This window comes from Temnothorax longispinosus, chromosome 8 (genome assembly GCF_030848805.1).
Source record: "Temnothorax longispinosus isolate EJ_2023e chromosome 8, Tlon_JGU_v1, whole genome shotgun sequence".
Classification (NCBI taxonomy): Eukaryota; Metazoa; Arthropoda; class Insecta; order Hymenoptera; family Formicidae; genus Temnothorax; species Temnothorax longispinosus.
In genome coordinates this window covers 1506317-1528231 of record NC_092365.1, presented here as the reverse complement: position 1 = coordinate 1528231, position 21915 = coordinate 1506317, and the positions used below count along the sequence as shown (strand labels likewise).

General features: G+C 42.9%; 1 protein-coding gene and 1 long non-coding RNA gene across 2 annotated transcripts in view; one reads left to right on the top strand and one right to left on the bottom strand.

Annotated features, from left to right (window-relative positions):
• The first annotated feature begins 70 nt into the window (after positions 1-70).
• Positions 71-21915, top strand: part of LOC139818111 (uncharacterized) — a 182604-nt gene continuing 160759 nt past the window's right edge. Inside the window, exon 1 of the long non-coding RNA XR_011733381.1 lies at positions 71-206. This is a non-coding gene — a long non-coding RNA (uncharacterized lncRNA). The remainder of the gene's footprint in view (positions 207-21915) is intronic.
• The window catches only part of LOC139818109 (LIM domain only protein 3), a 76905-nt gene continuing 58828 nt past the window's right edge, over positions 3839-21915 (bottom strand). Inside the window, exons 5-6 of the mRNA XM_071786616.1 lie at positions 15076-15232; positions 3839-6664 (exon numbers count right to left, since the gene is read on the bottom strand). Of these exons, the coding sequence (XP_071642717.1) occupies positions 6506-6664; positions 15076-15232 (316 nt within the window). The 3' untranslated portion in view covers positions 3839-6505. The remainder of the gene's footprint in view (positions 6665-15075; positions 15233-21915) is intronic.

Sequence of the window (21915 nt, the reverse complement as noted above, 5' to 3'; positions counted from 1 at the left end):
TATAAAGCTATAATATATATATACACCATTATGTACTATTAATATTATACATCTTCGATACATTACAGATTTCCATTCCGATGATTCCTGTGCTACTTTGCAAACTGAAAAAGAGGGCTAAATCGGCGAAAACTTTAAAGAGCGATGAGAGACGTATTCGTATCCGTGCATCGTCGAACAGTTATGCGCTTCAATTCTCAAGTCGAGTAAGTAAATCACACGAAATATTTATTTTGATGAGTAGTCATGATATGCGTACGAGGTGTTAATCGAGAGAGCCGATTATTCATTGGACTGGGCAGTCGCCGAATATTCGTAAGGAATAATCGCGCTCGCTTGTACATACGTTGTACCTGCCGCGGTCGCGTCTCGAAGGGTAATGTCGAATGCGTCGTCACTCGTCACGCGCTCGAGTCCCGCGTCAACAAACAGCGCTACGTCACGTCAGCCGTTCTGGCTCGGTAAGCCGTTGTTTTTGTCTAGTTTTTGTCAGTTACTACGCGGTATTTTTAGATTGATATCTCGAATTGCCGGAGCAATTTACTTACCTGATTCATACATCAAAGCGATAATGATGTGCTACGTACGCATTTCCTTGCGATGGCAAATAGATAATTCGATAGGCATATAATTCTTATTCGCGATAAATAATTCTTTAACTATTACACTTGGGGATTCTCGGATGTATGTGCTTTAGATTTTTCGTTGACTTGCTTACCGAAGTTAAAGCGCGTAATAATCGAGTGATTCTCGTCGTGTAACAGGAAGCTGTAATATATCGGGCGTTTATTAATAGTATGTATATATTTCGCAAGATTTATGTATTCCAAATTCATTGTGAATGCAATGCTGAATCTTGATTGTACATTTCCGGGTGGTTCATCGCGTTTTAATTATCCATTAACTCGGTTTTATTGATCGCGTCTCCTGGTATGAAAGTTGCCGATGCTATTCTCAAATTCTTCATCAACGAAATATCGTGAATCGAAGTGGAATGACGTCGCATCGTGATCTATTTAAAAAATATTTATCCCAATTTTTCCTAGTTCACCTATCCATATTTATTAATAATATGAGTTTATATTACTTGAAAATTAAAAGGAAGATGTATGTGTGAGATCCATAAATATCATATATATCAATTCTATACCAGTTTCTAAAATAATAATATATTAGGTTGGCCAATAAGTCCGTGTGGTTTTTTATAAGTAAAATTTAAAAGTAAAAAACCTCACGGACTTATTGGCCAACCTAATAGAATTTATTTATAAAAACGATTTTTCTTCTTATATTTCGACATGTCTTTTAACGGTTGTTTGAGAAAAATATAATTGCCATGAAACCGATGAGGTCAATAATGCTATTCCTCATTCTCATTGCGTGCGACCAATCTCGAAGCAAACTTTATATAATTTCAGCGCGCCCGACTTAAACCAAACGAGATCCCTATTTGCGCACACGGCATGCACCGTATACTCCGGCTGCGGTGGGCGCAAAAAAATGCGAAAACTTCTGCATACGGCCTTCATTTTTATTCGCCTCGCTCTTTTTACACTCGGATGCGACGCGACAGCGCGCGGTTATGCCAGAACGGGACACGCGCTTTCCCATCGGCGGCCGGATATTATTTCAGTCGGCGCATATTTCCGCAAATGAATTTTATGAAAACAGTTTTTGCTCTTTTAATTAATCGCTCCTCCGTACGGTCCGTGGGTCCGCCATTTCTCTTCGCGCGCGGCGAGCGAATCTCGCGAGAAGCAGCCGGGGCCCCGGCGGCTTTTAGTAATAATATTGTTTCAGAGACCGCGCGGGCTCTCTCGCGGAAAAGTGCCGCGCGACTCTCTCGTCCCTCTTTCCCGCACCGAATTCCCCGCGCGATACCGTGATTTACGCAAACCCGCTGCGATGTTCCTTTTCTTTTTTTTCGCGACGACGAAAGGGCGCTGGGAAAAATTGTTAGCGAGCAGATAATGACGCTCGTTTCTCGCAAGTTGCTCGTACTGCGGGGAGTTTTGCGATTCCACGGGGTAATTTGCTCGCGATTAAACATGGGGAGATAGCCCGAACGGAAATAACGATTCCACGTAACGAGAGGAGAGAAAGCGATTCGATGCGCACTTCCGACGGGTATATAAATAGATACTGATAATCACGGCTGTCGGTTATTCGCTCCTCTCGCGCGATGTCTGCAAGGTTTAAAACGATATAATTTCTATATGTTGCATTCGATATGGCATTTTAAACATTAATGTTCCTGTTGTTCCGGATAAATACACTTGCAAAAATAATATACTAATGAATATAATAATAAAATCTCTCTCAATTTAGACGATTTATAATCCGCTAAATTCTATTTGTAATTTTCATATTCTGTGCGTATACGCGGCACGTGAATTATATAAATATTTTATATTTCGTCCCGAGAATCGTAGATCGTCTAAAGCTCTTTCGCGCTCATAATTTTCTTACTGCAAATATGTGCCCACTCCGCATGACGACTGTGCAGGCGATTAAAGGAACGAAATGATCCAGGGGAGCTCCTCGTTTGCACTTGCAACAAAGTGCCGCATTTTGTACAAACAGACGTAATAGACAGCCAATTAGATGGTCGGGAGGTTGTAGTTAGGCGTACCTTCGGACGGCTAGGTGCGCCCCGGATAATCGTGGTCATAAATAACATTTACCGATGGGGCGGGGGAGGGGGGGAGGAGGGAGTCGAGGGAATGCCCCGTGCTCTAATTGCCAATGATTACCGCGAGCGCCGTACGAGGAAAAATTGCCAATTTGCATCGAATGCTCGACCGTCTCTCTCGTTTCCCGCTTCGTTTACTTACCGTCCGCCCATCCGCTCTCGTCGGATTATAGATAAGCAGTTTCGCCTCGTGACGTTAAATCACCTTCCGTTATCCGGTAACGGTCGTTCCGCCAAATTCCTCCCCGTCGAGATACGTCGATATTAAAAAGCATCACGAGCGCATTAATTCTCGGAGAACAAATTGCTTCGTGGATGGTGTAGGTACTTTATGGATTCCCGAGGAGTCGCGAGTGGGTTCGCCGGTGGGTGGATTTCGATCATCCTCCATTACGCATTTATTCAAGCGGAATCCGCCCGGGATACGTTGTTGGTATAAAAAAGCATGTATTAATTCATACGGATGTATTAGGACAGCCCTCTTCTTTCCAATTTTCGATCCCGCGAGCTTCCGTTCGAAAATATATTCAGCGCATCGTTGTAGGCTACATCAAGTATTAAAGTTAACTTCACGTTAGCAATACTTGTGAACCCGAGCGTTATGGAGGATGAGGAATATTGCTCTCCTTCGCGGCTTCGTCATAAATTCGCGATGTTCAGCCGAATTTCGAGTCAATTCGTGCGAATCGTGCATGCGCGATCGCTCCCTACGCGATCTCTCCGGTCGCTTCCTCTTCCGTTTCTTCGCTTCGCCTTTTTTCGACGCCGGATACGCGGAGAGGGTTCGCGTTCGCACCCGAATAGAGTTGGACGCCGCTCTCCTGAATACACAATGCGATTTATTCGAAACGCGGCGTATAAAACACAAAGGACCGCGTATGATTGGTAAATTATTGAGGCGGACCGGATTTGTCGGCCAATCACGTAGCGCCCTTAAATAATTCAAGGGAGATACGAACGGCGGATGCAGAAGGAGCGAAGGGGCCGGCGAAAGTCATTCCGCGTGTTGATTTCCGCGTCGCAACGTCGCGAATCAATATCGCGCGTTCGCGACGGATACAAGAACATAAACCTTTAAGAAAACGGGGAACGGGGTGAGCCGGTTCCGGTTGTCCCTCGCGCCGCGATTTAAAACCACACACTGTGTTTTTTGCATAACATCGAAACAAATTTATTAATATCTCTATGATAGAACTATAAATACAAAACGTATATACTAGCGAACGTACACACACTTCCTTAATTAATGACCTCGGTTCTTTCGTACATTGTGATCCAAGCGCGATCAGTATAACTGAATCCATAATAGCGCTGCTAATGCAAGATTTACGGGGATGTAGAAAGCGATACCGTATAGGGTATAATGTACAAAAGGGCTCCGATGCTCGCACTGGCTGTGCTTTGTTAAACGTTCATTCGATAGTCGCATAGTATGATACAAATGTGTTTTTAGCGATCGTATAGTCACTGCGCGTCGAAAACCTTTCGCGTTTTAGGAACTATGCTGGTTTTATTCTGGAATCGCCATATATTTTGCGAGAAGATTATTTGTTACAGTCGTCAAGACATGTTTAAATGTCGAAAGGAATCTGGTTCAGTTCGGGCGACTTTAATGCGCTGGGTAGAGAATGCAACTCGTGTAGAGGCTCGTGTCGTCGTATCAAAATATAAACTCGGCAAGTAACAAGTCGGCAATAGTTCTCTCTTGTCGTCTTGACAATTTGAGACGATTACCAAATCAATTTTTGCAGATTGAAATAAATGCGTACTTGTATGATGCTTTTATTTGCGAAGAAAGGTTAAAGTGCCCTGATAAATTGGCACTCGTTATTAATTATGGTACATGTGATATTATTTATAGTAATTCAAAGATGCGGCTATTTTTAATATTTATATACATATACATATTTCTTAACATATTTCAAAAGAAAATTACAAAACTGTGCAGAAGGTATTACAGAAGATGTAGAAAATATTGAGAAATCAAGTTATTTATACTGTCATTCATATAAAATTGTATATTATCATGTAACATAAAAAAATAATGTAGCATAAGAAAATATTTGTTAACGCAATTTATTAACAATGAACTCATAGTCAACTTCAATTAGTTTCGCAAAGTTACAGTTTAATATATATTTCTTAAACCTCCTTCTCTTGCCGTTAATAATAAACAATAATTATTGCCAATCGCAAGCAACAAATATTTTTTTTCTTATTTGCGAGATTTGCGCGATTTTCACCGGAATGAAAACCACGAAGATCGCGTTTCTTAAGGATTAGTCCTTAGCAGTTTCTCGGCGCAGCTGCCAATCTATTATACCGTTCGACGTAGGTACTTTTGGCATCAACGATGAATCCCCGAAGAGGAAGGAAATAAAACATCCTTCTCGACTGGGTATTCCTCGTGATCCGATACGATCAGCACGGGCCGGAGAAAGAGAGAGAGATCAAGAGAGAACTTTGGGCATAACTCAGTCTCGTTATCTGACTCGCAAATAAGGCAGTGGAAAAGTTCGCGACATCAATCTGGGCCTCTGCCGGGAGATTCGAAGTTGAAACAATGCTTAAGTCACCCTTAACGTATGAGCCCCATGGGGTGGCGAGCTAGCGAGCGGTTGCTGCTGCTGCTGCTGTTGCTGCAGTCGCTTTCTCGAAGTCCGTCGATTCGATCTCGTTCTCGATGCCCGTCCGGCAGGAGCAGGGCCCTCCGAGGGGTCATCCTGTGTATCTCCTCACCGACAACTCACCGTCCTCGGAGAGGCGAACGTTAAATGCGTCAAACTTTATTTACCACCGCGAAGTTTCGGGCTTCGATTCGTGACACGCCGGCTGTTAAAGATATCTTACACCGACCGAAAGTCGATACGTTTACCGTAGGGTTTCATGAAAGCGGATAAATCCGGGAAGAATCGCGACGGGAATTCTTCTCTAGCCCGTAAATTTCCACGCAGGTCTTACTTCTGATTTCTTTCTCGATCTTATCTTTAGCGATACGCTTTAGCAGTCTGAATTGAATCATGCAAACTCCGATCAGTTATAATCTAAAGAGCACCAATAGTTCGCCATAGTTGGCCAATATACGTTCCGTTAGTTATCTATCTACTTATCTATTTAACTATCTACCTACTTATTTATCGTCTAACCAGTCGAGCGTGGGGAAGACGAATTCGTTCGGATACATGAATCTAATTAAATGCAAGAACGAAAGACGCATTTTGGATTTATATATTCTTCCCTCACGTCCTATCTTATATTGGAGAGATTCTATTCGAGAAGACGGAATAATAATTCGTCCGGGAAATACGCATTCGCCAAACGACGCCTAAGATAGCGTAGGAGAAATAGCAGCGTTGGCAATCTGGTCATATATTCGAAAATGTTAATTTCGAAGACGGGGAAACGCGATATACATTTTTATTAATCGTTTTCTATTTTGTCAGATATGCATTAAAATTCTCCTATGCCACTTAACTCGCGTTATCTGCAACACTATCATATTTTTATGGTTGTCTTCTATTTACATAAACTTCAAGTTCGCCCGATCGCGACAAGAAGCGGACTGTTTAATGCGATTATATAATACATATCTATACGCGGTAACACTTTTCTGTTCGCGATAACTTTTTTTTCTCGACAGTTAAAGGATATCCGAATATGCGCAATCTTGCAATTTGCCGTGGGTCGCGTGCTAAAGTTAGGACGACAGTTCGGACGATCAGCGCGGGTAAAACCACGAAGACAATGCGAACGGCACACACGAGTCGACCCCCTCGTGCGACTCAATCGATATATCGGCGCTTACTTCGTTTGTCATTTGGCATCGTACGATGCTTGCGCATTGATACCGTTTAAATTATTCATGGGGTTCAGGACGTTATGGGCGCTCGAGCTGGCTGGCGCTGGATATCCGTTGTGGTTGTGGGCCGCCGCTTCCCCGTTCGCCTGTCGCTGAGGCCCACCCGCTACGTTCTGCAAGATAAAAGAAGACGCGTGAGGATTACGGACCGTCGGCTGTACGGTATTCGGTGGTCGGTGTTCTCTTTCAATTTGGCTCGATCGCGACGATCTCGACTTAGCGGGAAATTTATGTGACCGGAGGCACACGTCCCTCATAAAAGAGTGCCGTGGAACAATACCGCCGCGAACACCGGAGACGCGATCGAAGCGACATATTCGTATTTCTCTATCTATATGTATACGAAACGTTTTCTATACATTTGTATTTTATATACTTTCTTTCGTTAAAGTTTCGTTCAAATTTTCTCGACAACTAGTTGTAATCTATGTGATTTATATCAATGCGAGTGATACCGTACCACTGAAGGTGCACTGACCGCCTTAGTTAACAAATTCTGGTTAGTGAGACTCGTGTCCTTGTCTAGATTATAACTCTAGCTGTAACATAGATTGAGAAAGAAGATTTAATTAACCATGGTTATCGCTGAACAGTATTGTTGCAATTAGTCGCAACCACTGTCTGAAAAAAGTCGACTTTTCCTTGAAATTTAGCTCGACGGACGATCTTTATCGAGAAAAATATATGTGTGATTACAATATTTAAAATACCTAGAAAAGCTAAGAAAGTTTTTTTATCCTTTAAAAGATGTTATGAATTTATTTGGGGCAGAAACTTTATTTGGTGCGGAAACTGAAAGATTAAACAAAAATTAATATTGGCATATGATAAGTTTTATATATTCACTCTTTTCGGAATTAATTATTAGGAATATAACTCGTTAATTTAATCACGTCACTGATCCTGACACGTGATTATAAATAAAACATGCATCGTATCGTTTACTGAAATCGATTTTAATATTTTATACATAACGATCGGGTAACACACACATTTAATCCAAATTGGATAAACTTTATGAATTCTACTAATATCTCTCTGAGTTGCATTTAACCGAGCAAAAAGCTCATCGATTAAGAATTGAGTTCAATTTATTCTTGAAACTCATTTATCAAGCTCTTAAATGCACATCAGAATGCATAGGACGAATTTGTAATTCTGAAGAATTTAATCCGATTAGAGGGCAACTTACAAAATCCAAGAATAAATTCGGTCGATCAATCGACTCCTCGCAGCCTCGTTATTCGATTTTAGCAATTATTCACGACGCGGCACGTAAAATCCAGCGCGGATTCCCGCCCTTAAGGGGTTGACAACGCTAACGAATTTGCGTTTCTCTCTCTTTTCCCTCATCCCCCTCCCCCTATAACGTGCCGTCTAAGTCTCCACTTCAAAAACAAAAGGCCGGAGGAATGAATTTGTATCTCAGTGCCCGGGCAAAAAGGAGGGGCGGCACGACTCAACTTGGGCGGTTCCCTCTTCCTACCCCTCGCAACCGATTCTTTATCCATCTCCATCTCTATCCGGTAGCTATATTTGTGCGCTGGTGGTACAGAGCACCCGGCGTGGGAGAGGCGGAGAGTGTACTAGGCTAGGTAAGTGCCGTTGAAAACTTCGAACTTTGCATTTCCTCCCCATCCCATCCCCCTCTCATCATCCCTCCTTTATCTTATCCTGTCGATCCTGCTTCCTCTTCGTCTTTCGATCTTCGTTGTCGTCTCGTCGTTCCTCGCGAACACGCGTGCACTCCCCCCTCTCTCTCTCACTGTCTTTCCCTTCAGTTTCTCTTAGTTTCTGCAGTAAAGGTGTTAAATTATACAGGCTTAAAATTCGGCAGACCGTGCGGCTCAACCCCTCGTGACGGAATCCTCCCTCCCTTCCGCCACGATTTCGGCCCGTAAGTTGATCATACTAACTTTCGCGCGGCGCCGAATTAAGCCTCCATTTTCGGCAATTATCCCGCGCCGCGGAATGTCTCGTTGTAACGCGATGAAACGTCGTCGATCTTAATTATGATATTTTATTTTAAAGAGATTGCAAGAATATTACAGGTTACAGCGGAACTTGTTAACGATAAACCTCGTTTGTTTATTTTTTAACATAGAGTCCTACTTGCAATTTCGCCTGTTTTAAATATTTCACTTTTGTCTCTTTGCTGTATGCAACGAGCTAGAATAAGAACGAAGAAGGGCAGATCTGTCACGGGACCCTGTGAAAGGTGTTATCTCTAAAGTGTCTTAATAAAGCATTTTTCTCGTTTTAAGACGCAAGAAACTGTAGCCGGCACAGGGTGCGGCTGCGGAGTAATTAACTCGTAAATAATTATGATAAAAATGACAAAGCATCGCTAGAGAAATGCTTTATCATCTGTCTCCGCGACTCTGGGAGCGATTTTTTTTCCTTAGGAAAGATCCTTAAATCTCGTCGCCGTGAGAACCCTTTCCCTTGTAGCCACCAGCAGGAGACTTCCGTCTCTCTTTTTCTCTCTCTTACTTTATGTTTTCGTCTTTCGGTACATACCTCTTTCTCTCCCTATCTCCCTAGCCTCGTTCTCTTGTCTTGGAGGGTCCCGCTCGTAATTAAGAAATCTCCGTGGAAGGCTCTAGACCACCGTTGAACGCTGCTACGGGTTAAATTAAGTCTATGACTTATTCAAGTTTTATCTACAATTGCCAGAGGAGGAATTACCGCGCTGTGAATTTACTGCCGACGTCGTAATCAAACGGCATGCGCTTTGCGGGAACTGGTATGTAAGATAGATAGGATTCTATGAGTACATGGGTCCTCTTCCAAGTCAAACGCATCTCTTCAAACGTCAGAAGTTTCGTAGCGTATAGAAAGATAATTTTAGCGACATAATATTATGCCCCAGATAACCGAGCAGCTTTCTTCGCGTTTATTCTCATCTCCCGCTGTAATCTCCCGGTTTTTTCATCCTCTCTCTCTTTCTCTCTCTCTCTCTCTCTCTCTCTCTCTCTCTTTCTCTTGAGGAGACCTCGCACGCGCGAATAAGACATTAATCGTGAACCTGGCGCGAGGGTGGTAAAGCGGGGCCGGGTAGTTTGTAACTGACGGTAAATGCGGAGCATCGCCATCGCGAGGGCTTGTAGGGAATCGCGTGTCATTTGTCCGTTGATCTCCTGCGGATGGGAAAACGGCCAGATGCGCGGTTCCGCCCGTTCCTCCGCGCGCGGCGCGGCTTTTCTTACGCGCAAAAATTAGCGCCACCCACCGAGCACGTTCGGTGCCCCGAAGGTGGGTCCGACACGAGATGAGAATTAGGCAAGACATCGTTAATCGCTCCGGGATCGTTTAGAAACGGAATTTACTGGCGGGTCGCCCATTCTCGCACCTGATTCTTGCAGGAGAAAAGAAATTGATGTAACGTTCTTTCTCACAAAAAATTAATATAAGGTTGCTGTGAGAAAAATCAGGTATATCAGTTACATGCATGACTCTTTGATCCAATCGTCATTTTTGTGACGCAAATTTGATTGGACTGAACTTTCTCTCATACCTTGTCGTATATTATTATCAAGCATCTGTAATATCGAGTGTTCCATTAAAATTCACTGCGTATCTCGTTACTTCGATGTCGAGGCAAACTCGGCCGCGTGGTCGAGCCCTCGCGACGGAAGTCCGACACACTCGTCGGTAATAATCGTTATAAAAGTAAGCTCGGCCACGTAGCACATAGCTCTCGGAGTTGTTTCCCAACTAAACTCATAATCTCGCATAAGCTTGCAAGCCGGGCTTTCCCATGCGAGCTTTCTCGGCGCGCGCGTTGTATAAGGGGCCGCGTAGAGGCTTTACGTGAAATTCAGCCAAGCACGGTGCACCTAATAATGCGCTCGTTAACAAGAACGACGTGTACACGCGCGTGCGAGGGTTCGTATGTACTACGGTGCCTCTGTCTATCTCCCTCTTCTTTATTTTCTCTCTCGCTCTCTCTGTCTTCATGTCATGACACAGCTTACGTTACGTTGACCGCAAGAGGCAATCTAATCGGCTGATCGATCGGCGATCGATTAGGTCGCCCTGAAACTTGTTACGTCTAGAAAATATCTTGACTACGACATTTAGGAGATTACCGTGATAAATTCCTTCGCGCTAAAATTCTTCGATTCTTTGATATATTTTAAAATCAATTATAGATAGGTTTTTTACTTTGTATAATTTTATGACATCCCTCAATGTAATTCTAAACAGATCGTATTCGCATGTGCAACAATAGAGTATCTACAATGAAGGATTAATGATGGACTAATGGCTTTGTTCAGTGTGGGAATACGCTTGTGGCTCTGTATAGTACTGCATTACGATGATGCGCGTCCATTTCGCTAAACGCTACATTTCGAGGGATTAACCGTGCGCTACATTAATTATTATTAATGGTATCATATCCTATTCTGACACATTCTATTCGGGTATTCTAATGCATACGTTATATCGATCACTAAGTGTTTCATTCACATTGAAGCAACTATTTTAAATCAATTCTGTATAATTAACGCAATACCGATAATGGAAATTGTATAGTTGTTAAGAAATCCACGCACTTTTTTTATACTTATAATTATAAATCCCTTAATAATGGAATATCCAGTTTATTCCCATTTTGTTATGTTAATTCGGTTATTTTATTAATTTTTAAATATTTATCTGATTCTATACATGTAACATTAAAAAAAAAAATAACCGAAATAGAAGACGAGGCATTTTCTTAATCAACTTTTTCAATCTACGTTTCGAGGTCGATACGTCCGTCACGCGTTTACGTCACCCCTGAACAAATGGATATTGAACACTCAGCTCTAATAAAAGCGACGTTAAATCGAAAGTTTAATTTTGTCGAAATTAGTTGGCTGTGTTCAAAGAACTTTCAGGAATCTAATCGCTTGGAAGCAATATAGAGGACATTGTAATGCCTCATTCCCCGTACGAATCTCGTACTGCGCACATTGATCCTCTTAAATTCTCATGTACCTTCCGTCTTGGCATTAGCATATTATCTCACCTCCGTAACCCCCTTTTCCCTCTCGTCGCAGTCCCCCCCCCGAATCCCCTTCTGGCACCTCGGGCCTCTTCCCCCTCTGATTCGCGAAGGACTTCGCAGACACTCGAGAGTTTGTTTTAAAACTCAGATAATCGTTCCAAACTCTCATCGTGTCTTTCTCTTTCTCGTTCTTACTCCGTGTCTATATTTCCCGCTACGTTTCCCCTTTCAGTCCTCTCCCTACCGCTTTCCGCCAAGTCCCGAGGGGAAAATTAGACCGAAATAAAAGTTCTCGCCAATTTTTAAGCGCGTTACACTTGTCTCTAAGGAGGATGAGATTGCGCGGCTCGATCGAAGCTCCTCGTTGAGAAACGAAGCTAAAGCTTCATGAGTCTTTTCGCCGTCGTTACTATTTGCGGGGCAACGGCGTTTTTCTTTAATTGACTTTCTTCTAAAGATACGCTGTGATGTTTTCTCAACTTCTTCATCCCGGAATTATATCAAAATAAACTTTTTATCGGTGAAAATTATTAATTACGCCCATCAAACGGAGACTCCCGCGGTGTCGCGTAACAATAAAGAAGCATAATCGATTTTGAAGCAATTCCCGTGCATAAAACTCACGTCCCAACGTTACGATAAAGTTTCAATAGGTCGACCATGATATCGGAAACGATCCGTCATCTATCTCCGAATAGACAACTCGATTGTCGATGCTGACGGCTAAAGGCGGTCCAGTCTCGCCGCTTCCTTTCACTCCCTCATCACGCCCCGCGTCCCCCGCTCTCGATTCACCCTCCCGGATCAGGTATACTCGAGTTATTCGTAAGCAACACTCCCCAGCATTATTCGCCAAAAGCGCGGTAGATCTTCCCGGGGTTGAGAAAGATTGGGACAGCTGTCTGTTCTCAGGCAATCAGAAAAACTACCTTCCTACCTTCCCTTCCTCTCCTCCCACTATCCGTCGACGGTACTTCACCACCCCCGACGAGCCGCGGCTTAAGGAGAATACAAGGGTGGCAGCTGCCTCCAGGACGAGCACCCTCTTCGCGGTTTTTAAGAATCTTAACGCCTTTCTTCCCTTTTTCCCTCTGTACCGTCTTCTTCTGTTTCTCTTCCTCTTATATACGGTTTATATAGGTACTCTCAATTTCGTCCTTGCATTTTATCAGAATGCTAAATCTAACGAGAGCCCGATATTTTCTTCTTTTGGGGATATATTTTGCACTAAAAGAACATCTCGATCGATTTTAATCCACGTATTGTCCGTATGACGTTTTCGTTCGGTCATTCATTTTGCACACGATACATTTGCGATATTATTTCCACCTGAGACAAAAGTGTGCAACGCACATGTTAATTCCTCTTATTTAGATGCAAAATGTAAAACGACCCTCGGGCTAGCGAGTAGATATCTTGAGTGTTCTCCGCGATCGAAGATATTCACGCTCCAGAAACGAGATGTCAAGAGGGATCCATCAGGCTTTAGCGTAATAGATGCGCAGACGACATTAGCATGCCACGCCGATTATTGGCATTAGTCTGCCATCCCGTTATTTCGCACACCGGTCATTTATAACCCGTAAACCCTCCGAGCGAATCGATATTGCGTGTGAAAGCTGCTGGATTGCGCAATATCGCGGAATACACCGCGGACGTGCCAATTTTTCCCGATTGACGGTACCAGAAATTTACAGGAGCAAAAAAAAAAAAAAGAAAAAAACAACAACAGCATCGATTCCCTCGTGCCGAGCAATAAAAATATCTCATATTAATTAAAGCGACACGTCCCTTACTCGAGAGTCGAAGAGTTCATGAATTTCGAGACGTGAGACAGCCCTCGTCCGACTTCGCTAAGGTAGATTTACGCGTGTCTGGGCGTCCCTGAAAAATGTTTACACGGTATACACCCTTATATTCACGCGAGCCGATATTTCTTTAAACATTATAAACGACGCGACACTCACACGCACGCACGCACGCACGCACGGCCCAGGAATAGAGTCGCAAGGGTTACCAACCCCTGAATTACACGCAGCTCGCTCGCGAGGGCGGTTAAGGGTAGCGAATTTGCATATTATAAGTAGTACACGTTACCGAGCTTGATATCATCGAACCGGGGACCTCGTTATTCTGTGCATGCGTACGATTCGAGCGTGCGACGAGCATCTACGACCTTAGACCGCTCCTCCGAGACGTTTCCGAAGGTTCAAACTCCCGCGACAAACATTTTACCACGGGTCTTTAACGATCTTTTAATAATGGAGATGAGATGGCAAGCGACATTATTAGCAGCGATTGTCCATGACACGTTTAACAACTCAATTTTCGTGAGAAGATTTTATTTTACATTTTCACGTAAAAGATTCGTGTGCTTGGGACTTTTATTTTTTATTTTGAATGTAAATGGAATATAATAGCGAATTCTAGTATTACGATAATAAAATAGTATTTTTTAAATCTATATTAGCATCTATATATTATTCCGATCATTATATTTAACTAAATATCGCGAATTAGAATACGTGACAAGTTATTATACAAGGAAGACGGCGGAATCCTTGCAAGACGGCACCCGGATTAAATGGATAGGCTCCTAAGGTCGAGTAGGACGTGGTCCTTCGTGCGGCAGGAGCTTAAGATATTGTTTCGAAGCAACGCTGTTGCCTTAGGATAATCAAGAAGACTTAATCCCAACAAGCTTAACGCCGATGAGTTCATAATTCTGGACGTTCCTGCTCGTGAAAATCGCCTCTCTCTTCGTTGCTTCGTTGCATATGGCCCTTATTATCGCAGCTCTATATTTATTTCTATTTTAATTTTTTAATTAAATTCATATATTATGTATTTTTTATACGATTCTTTAGAAAGAAAAATTTATTTGCAACGTCTTTCTCCTTTAAGTCTTGTTATACTTAATTCAAAATCGATAAGATTCGTTATTCCCTCGCGCTATAAAGGTTCTGAAATTATTTTCTTACCGGTTAATCGAAAAATTCGCGATTATAAAAGAATGTGCGATAATTTCGCCATAGTTTCACGAAATAGCTCTCGGAAGTCTAACGATCTTCGTGAAGAGTAAATTCTTTCGCACGTTCCGGCTTCGGCGGAGTAGGAGCGAATCGTTAAGGCATGCGACGAGACTTGCTTAACGGGCAGAGCTTAATTAATAAGGACACGCGATATCCTAACTCGTAAGACGATGGTAGGATGATAAAGCATAGCTGAAGCCCCCGGGGAGCCCTTTGTTGTCGAGAGGGTCAGGACGGGCGACCTGCCACTTTAACCCGCCTTAAGGGGTTGCGCCTTGAGGAGTTCGAAACCTTGCGAGCTTGAAATACGATGGCCAGGGTCCAGAAAGGAGATTCCACGATGCACTCTACTGCGTCTTACATAGAGTTATTTCGTAACGAAAATATGTCTGTTGATCGATAAACATTGCTCTCTGCGTAACAACATAAACCTCTAACTCGTCCTATCATCGCGCACAAATTTCGCAATGAATAGAAGAAAACGCAAATTGTTTACCTGCGGCGCAAGATGGGTCACTTGTCTCTTGATGTGTGCCAGAGTCGCGCTAGGCGGAGGATGTAGAGCCATATTGGCGAAAACCAGCCTCTCTTCGTAATCGTACTCGCAGAGGATCTTGTTATCACAGAGATAAAATCTGTCGCCCACGCAAAATCTGCAATCAGAAATTAATTTTGTTACGTTACAATAATATGTTGCATCGTATAAAATCGAGAATGTACGATCTTTGTGAAATTATAATCATGTCTAAAATTGTGATTTGGACCAACACCGAATAAATGAAGGCATTTATTTATTTCGTCGATTCGTAGCATTTAGAAGTGTGATGGAGGGACGGGAAGAAATTCCGTTTACGAGTTGCACGAAATCGGCAGAGCGGTAAAGCGTGCTAATTCCTTTTAAGGTCACTTTCCGTTCTGCTCCGCCGAGGAAATTGCTAGAAAATAAAAACAAGCTGCGAAACGCCACCCCTCATCTACTTCCTCCCGACGTCTCCCAAGACTCTTAAATGTAAATTTTCAGTCGATTCGCAGACATCGTACTCAGATTACCACCAGATTGGAAATCTCGGCAATTCTCTCGTTCTCATTTTCTTTTCTCTCTTCGCAAGAACATTTCTAACGCATTATTGATCAGTTCACAGATCTTAAACAATGTCGCCTAACGCGACAGTCGGAAAATCTTTAGTAGATCGACACGTGCACAAGTTTGACGTCTGTTCATTCTCGGATGTCGACGAATAAAATCAGAGAGACGGCATCGCACCGAAGAGTGTATTTTAAAATTCAGCGTATAAAAGTCCGGGATTTCGGAGTAATCCGACACGATATACATACCGCTGCACGCGGATTTCGGGACGGCGCGGCGGCGTGGTACCGAACGTGCTCGGTATGCGATATCAGAGAAATAAGGTTGCCACCGAGGGTTATACGCATCGGCCAACTGTCGCCCCCGCGAAGGGCCGCGGGCGGGGCGGGCTGGCGGGGCCTTTAAAATCAAAGATTTCACATTTTTCGTTTTTATTGCCGGTTTAAAAGTCAATTTTTTCTCTACCGCGCGCCCTTTCGGGGGAAGGCGTCCGCATAAAGGACGTTACGCCGGAAATGCTAAAGAGCCATGAAAGCGGGCTCGTATAAGGGCGGCCGGCGCCTTCCATCGCGTCACAATGGATCGAAGATCCACGAGGGACACGAAAATCGTTTTGCCGGGATCTACGGGGCTTGAAAATTCCCGTCAGGCGTCGGGAACATCACTCTCCGGACGTTATACATACCGCGTATATCGATCGCGATATGACGGGCGTGTTCGCGCGATTTGTCTTACGGAAGAGCTCGCGGAACTTCGAGTCGTCTTTGGGACACGTCGAGTCCCTCGGATATCATTAATGTAGAGAGATACCATTCGGCGAGAATCGACCCTCGTTCCTTTATTTCTTATAAAATCGCTTCGGGCACCGTTACATTATCTTTAATTTTATGTCATTTTTTAACTCTTAATAATCCAATAAAATAATTAAAAAATATATCCTGAATTTTATAATATTTGTTGAGACAATTTTCGATAAATCATCGTCCTTGCATTGCTAGAAAATAAAAACAAGCAGCGAAAGCCACCCTTCAAAATAAAACCGACAGAAACCACAGAAGAAAAGAATGCGTCTCGATACCGGCGACTTATCGACGGAACGAGCGACTTACTGTCGAAGACGTCGCCGATGAGCCGTGTAAACTCCACGTCAGTGCAAATGCCGGGGTAAAACGCGTATACCGTCGCGTTCGTAATTCACCGGTGAATAATAAAAGCATTTTTCGGTAAGGGGGTGGCAGACGGGTACATCGGCTACATATGGCCATTGCGTATTCAACGGATGTGCTGTCCCGCGCGCAGGATCCTGTTTGGGTTTTATGTTGGGATTTCTCTGCCGAGTGGTTTATACCGGCGCTTATGTAAATGCAGACGTGATTTTTTTCAGCACCTACTCGAGCCACCTGAACGAGCGCGCGCGGCACATTTGTAGCATTCGAAACGAGCCGGTCGGCCGCGACGTCGTCTCCTTCCGAGAGTATCATGAAATCGCAATAGGATTCTACGACGTACGTCGGCCGTATCCGGCAGAATCTGCATTTTTTTCTCGGTGGACTTAGCGATTCGTGCACACCGCGCCACTGAGCAATTTGTACGTCCACGAAATCGATGCGCGCGAAATATGTATGTAGATTCACTTATTTGAAATACACAACGATTGTGTAAAACTGTAGTTTTTTTCCCCTTAAAACTCATTTAGTTGCAACAGTCCTGATTTAGAAACATCAGCAAGTGTTTTTTTTTTCTAAAAGTGACTATGCTTAATGTAAACGAGAACAAATCTGAATTGGTTGAGATTCTTGATATAGATTCTGCTATAAATACAGGTTTACCGCTTCAAAACGAGGTTGATCGTGTAAATCGTATTAGTTATATCGTTTTGATTTTATTCACCGTTAAAGATTTTCGCTATCCTGTCGTTGATTCAGAAATATAAATACGAAGAAATTACGGATGCATTAGAGTCCACGTTGGAGACCCGTTCCGAAATAGCGAGCGACGATTCTATATTCGGCCTGATTGGCGACGGTATAATTGAACTTAAAATATCTGTACGATTATCATCACGTCTATCCGCGATGTCTCGATCGATAGCCGAGTGTGGGTTAATCGTAATATATAAATACGCTCCTCTCTGTTCAGCGAAATCAGGACACCGTCGGGAACTCGAGGTACATTAACGATTTCGTATGACGTACAGGTTTAGCATCTGCTATCGATTGCGCTATTCAATTAAGTGGTTGAATTAATTATACTGAATGGTCCTATGTCTCGTGAAAGAAGCTTATTGTCCTAATCCTTAAAATATGAAGCTTCACCTTAGAATCGCCGTGTTTCGATTTTCTTTACGGATAATCCATAGCGGATAATCTGTCTATAAGATAATATGTTTAGGCAATGCTTTTTTTACACGGTATAGACATCTCGTTTGACGAGAATAAAAAGAACCAGAGAGAGACGAAGAAAGGACGAGAGAGAGGACACACCGTGTGCGATCGGAACATGTAACCACCATAAAAAGCAATGCGTCCTCGTAACGGAGTACGATAAGTACCGCGCTACGGAACAAAATCGATCCCGGGGGCAGCTTCGAATCATGCACCATAAAAAGGAACATTACGGGACGTAGGTGCGAGAGGAGAGGGAGGATGAGTTTCGACGGAGCGACAGGAAAGAACGATCCTTTATAATAGCGTCGTGATTTCGCGTCCAGATACGCGCTATATTTCCCCGATAAACGCTGTTTCTGTAATCTGCAACGCTAAACGTTCGAAACATTAGTATCGCCGGTCGTTTTCAGAGCTTCGTGTCATTTTCATACCCTTGCAAGCCGAAGCTCAAACATATATCTCCGAGTCATTTTATTTAAATCCATGCGTGTGTGTGTGGATTAGAAGAAACAGATACGTTCTGTAGTTTACAGTAATTATTATATTTAAACGGCAATATATAGGTATAAATAACATCATCAATCCATGATATTTAATGGCGCAAGCGAATGCAATATTTGATAGTGGTTATTATAGATTTCATTGAATTAGTACGAGCAGGAATAGTTTACATGTTTGAATTTATAGAATGAAATACGATAGGGCTCTATTATATACACATAAATATATAGTGTATATATACATATATATACACTACGTATATATATGTTAAAAAATTTTGATCTTACAATTAATAGAATCATAGTATATTTTAGAGAACAAACTGACGAAAGAGACTCATCGACCAAACTGTTAAACGATCGAAACGCGACGCGTTTCTCTTGTCGCTGCTAAGTCGAGAGAAAGCCTCCGAGATTCGTCGGCAAACAGCGCGAACTCCGCAATGTGGGACGGGAAACCCCAAACGGCAACACTTTGGTGGTAGTCAAGATCGGAGGGAGAGGTGGAAGTTTGCTTGAAGCCGAAGAGGGTCGCGCGGAATGAATTTCGTACCCGATCGCGAAGTCTTCTCCAAGAACAAAGGAGAGAGAGAGAGAGAGAGAGAGAGAGAGAGGGAGGGGAAAGGAGTCTAGATCGAGGTAGATAGGTGTGTATAGGTATGTGTCTGTATATAGATAGACAGGAGGGGGAGAAAGCCAGGAAAATGTCTATACTGCCGGTAGTTGGTGGTGCTCGTACTCAATTTGCATCAAACTATGAAGAGACAGACACCAACGACCGCCCGCGCCCTCTTGTCCCCCATGCCTATTCCCGGGGTCGCCACTCTCTAACACCTGATGGTGCCGCGCCTCCGTGCTCTCGCGCGACGCCCCGCAGCCGAGACTAACGCGTTTAGCAGAGACTCGAACCCCTAATCAGATCTCCCGACGGCAACGGGCTTTCTAAGGTGCCGCTAAGTGTGAAGTTAATGGAGTCAAGACGTCGCGCCGAGACGCAAAATTCTCGCCGCGCGCGACTATCGCTATCTAATACGGCGGAATCGAGGATATTCTTTATTCATCTCGCTGCCGAAACTCTTGACTGACGAGAGGATGAAAAGCTGCAAGGTTCTCTAGTATTTAAACTTATTAATCTCTTTTTTATAAATAAAATATCGCGTTTTCATTTTTTATATCTTATATATTGTTAAAACGATAAAACTTTTACACTGCCATAGATTTATTATACAATACAATTAAAATCGACTATATAATCGAATTGTTTCCTCGGTACATTAGAACGATAAAAAATTCATGTCGTCTATCAGTTGACGTTTATGATTGCACCATTGAACAGTTACCTCTCGCCTGGCGCACGGCGCGCACTTCGTTGCGATAATGGCTGCTTACCTAGCGCGTTCTCCTGTTAATTAATTCAGACTGTCAGGGTATCGGGGAACCGTGGCGCGCTAATTCGATCAGCAGTGAATTCGCTCGCTCCGGTGGCGAGGGCTCTCGCCGTCAGGTTTCCGGGGAAGTACGAGGAGCAGGAGAGCCTTCGCTTCCACGACGGATTTGCTCCGCAGACAGTTGACGTCGCTATCTAAATGTCACTCCAGAAGCGTGTCGGAATGCCACTCGATAACACAAAGCGGCAGGGCGCGCCGTCTCGAATCACGTCTCATTGTCCGACGTGCGATCCGCGATCGCATATGCACGAACGATGGACGGATGCCGAGGACTTCCGCGTCGCTATCGCGTGCGAGGCGACGTTTAAACAAGATGCGCCGGGGAGAATACCTTGCGCGTGTCATTTTCAACAAGGCGAAATTCCGCTGAATCGCGGCCTCAACGTTGCACGGTGTAACGCACGATATAGGTATATTTAGAATGAAATCTCGGAGAAAATGCCGTAATTATATTTGTTTAGATCATTAATTGTTGAAATTAAACTGAAATCTTGTAAAAAAAATTTCAACAAGGAAATTAATTAATAAACGCACATGTGATAAATTTAACAACAGCCATGTGACTGTATTGTCGCTTTGATTATGTAATCGATCTAAGAAAGCGCTATCGCTCGTCTGTCGAGACATGCGTTCGGTCTACCCCCTCCCTTACGTATGAGTTATATAAATGTTTGATTTATTCCAACATTTTTAATTTTTCGAATTGATCATAAGATATAATTAATTTTCTATTTAACGATTAATAATTTAATCACAAGACCGAGTATTAATTTAGCCGTGATTATTTTCATTATTTATTAACCATGATATATTACTGATTATTTAATAACTACAATTACTAATCACTTGATTGCTTAGTAAACATATTCGATATCCATTAATTTGATTACATATTTAACCAATTCTGTATTGTGTTAATTTGTAAAACAAAGAATATATTGTCGATTTTCAAACTGAGAGAGAGAGGGAGAAATATGTTTCTCATAAAAGTGCTGATAATATTTACGTCCCCCATGGATTACAGACCCTCATGGATAGTATGATTAATGATTGGTCTCACTGATGATTACCTAAGTGATCATTATTTTGATAATAAGTATATTGTAATCAATTACTGTCCAACACTGATATAATACAACGCGGTATCGCATCTAGTTGTAAGTTGAAACACTTTGTCTAGAAGATATGCCGTTTACGTCTGCGCTGGTCGCAGGGCACGCTTTGGCAAAGCGAGCGCGGAAACGCGCAGAAATCGTCGCCATTAACCATTCCGGCCGAGTGTTCAACCGTAAAGCACGCGGAGGGAACATTCGTCTTTCTATTAATTTCTGCGCGGCGCGAAATTACGCGCGTCGGCCGACCCTAAGCCATATTAATATCGTAGATTACGAAGGAAATTAAGACAGCGATGGGTCGCAGATACCGCCGCGGGATTCGGCGTTGTTCCTTTGTTACTTACGGCGAAAGGGTTGAGTCGAGGAGAGAGTTGTTGAATCGTGCAGGCGCTCTGTATTTCGCACGGTTGAGAATAGCGTCCCGTAACATTGGTCGATTAAAAAACGCACCAGGGCTATAATAATGGATAATGATTGTCGCAAGTCTCGGATATTAAGATAGAATAAAAAAGAAAAGTACTAGAATGCGCATTTTTTTATTTGTGATAATTACAAAGAATAAAAAGTATTTAGTAAATCGCGAAGAAAGTTTTCGCTTTAAAAATTATGTGGAATTAATTCTTTTACATAATTTTTGAGAAAAATTATTTTAAATACGAAAGTCTTTACGATTTATTGGATATCTCAGCGCTCGTAGAAATGATTGTAGTTTCGAAACTACGTCGCGTTTGTCGATGCCGGTTTATGTTCTGGATTTAAATTACATCGCTTTTAAAGGTGACGCGAATCCTATGCTGTA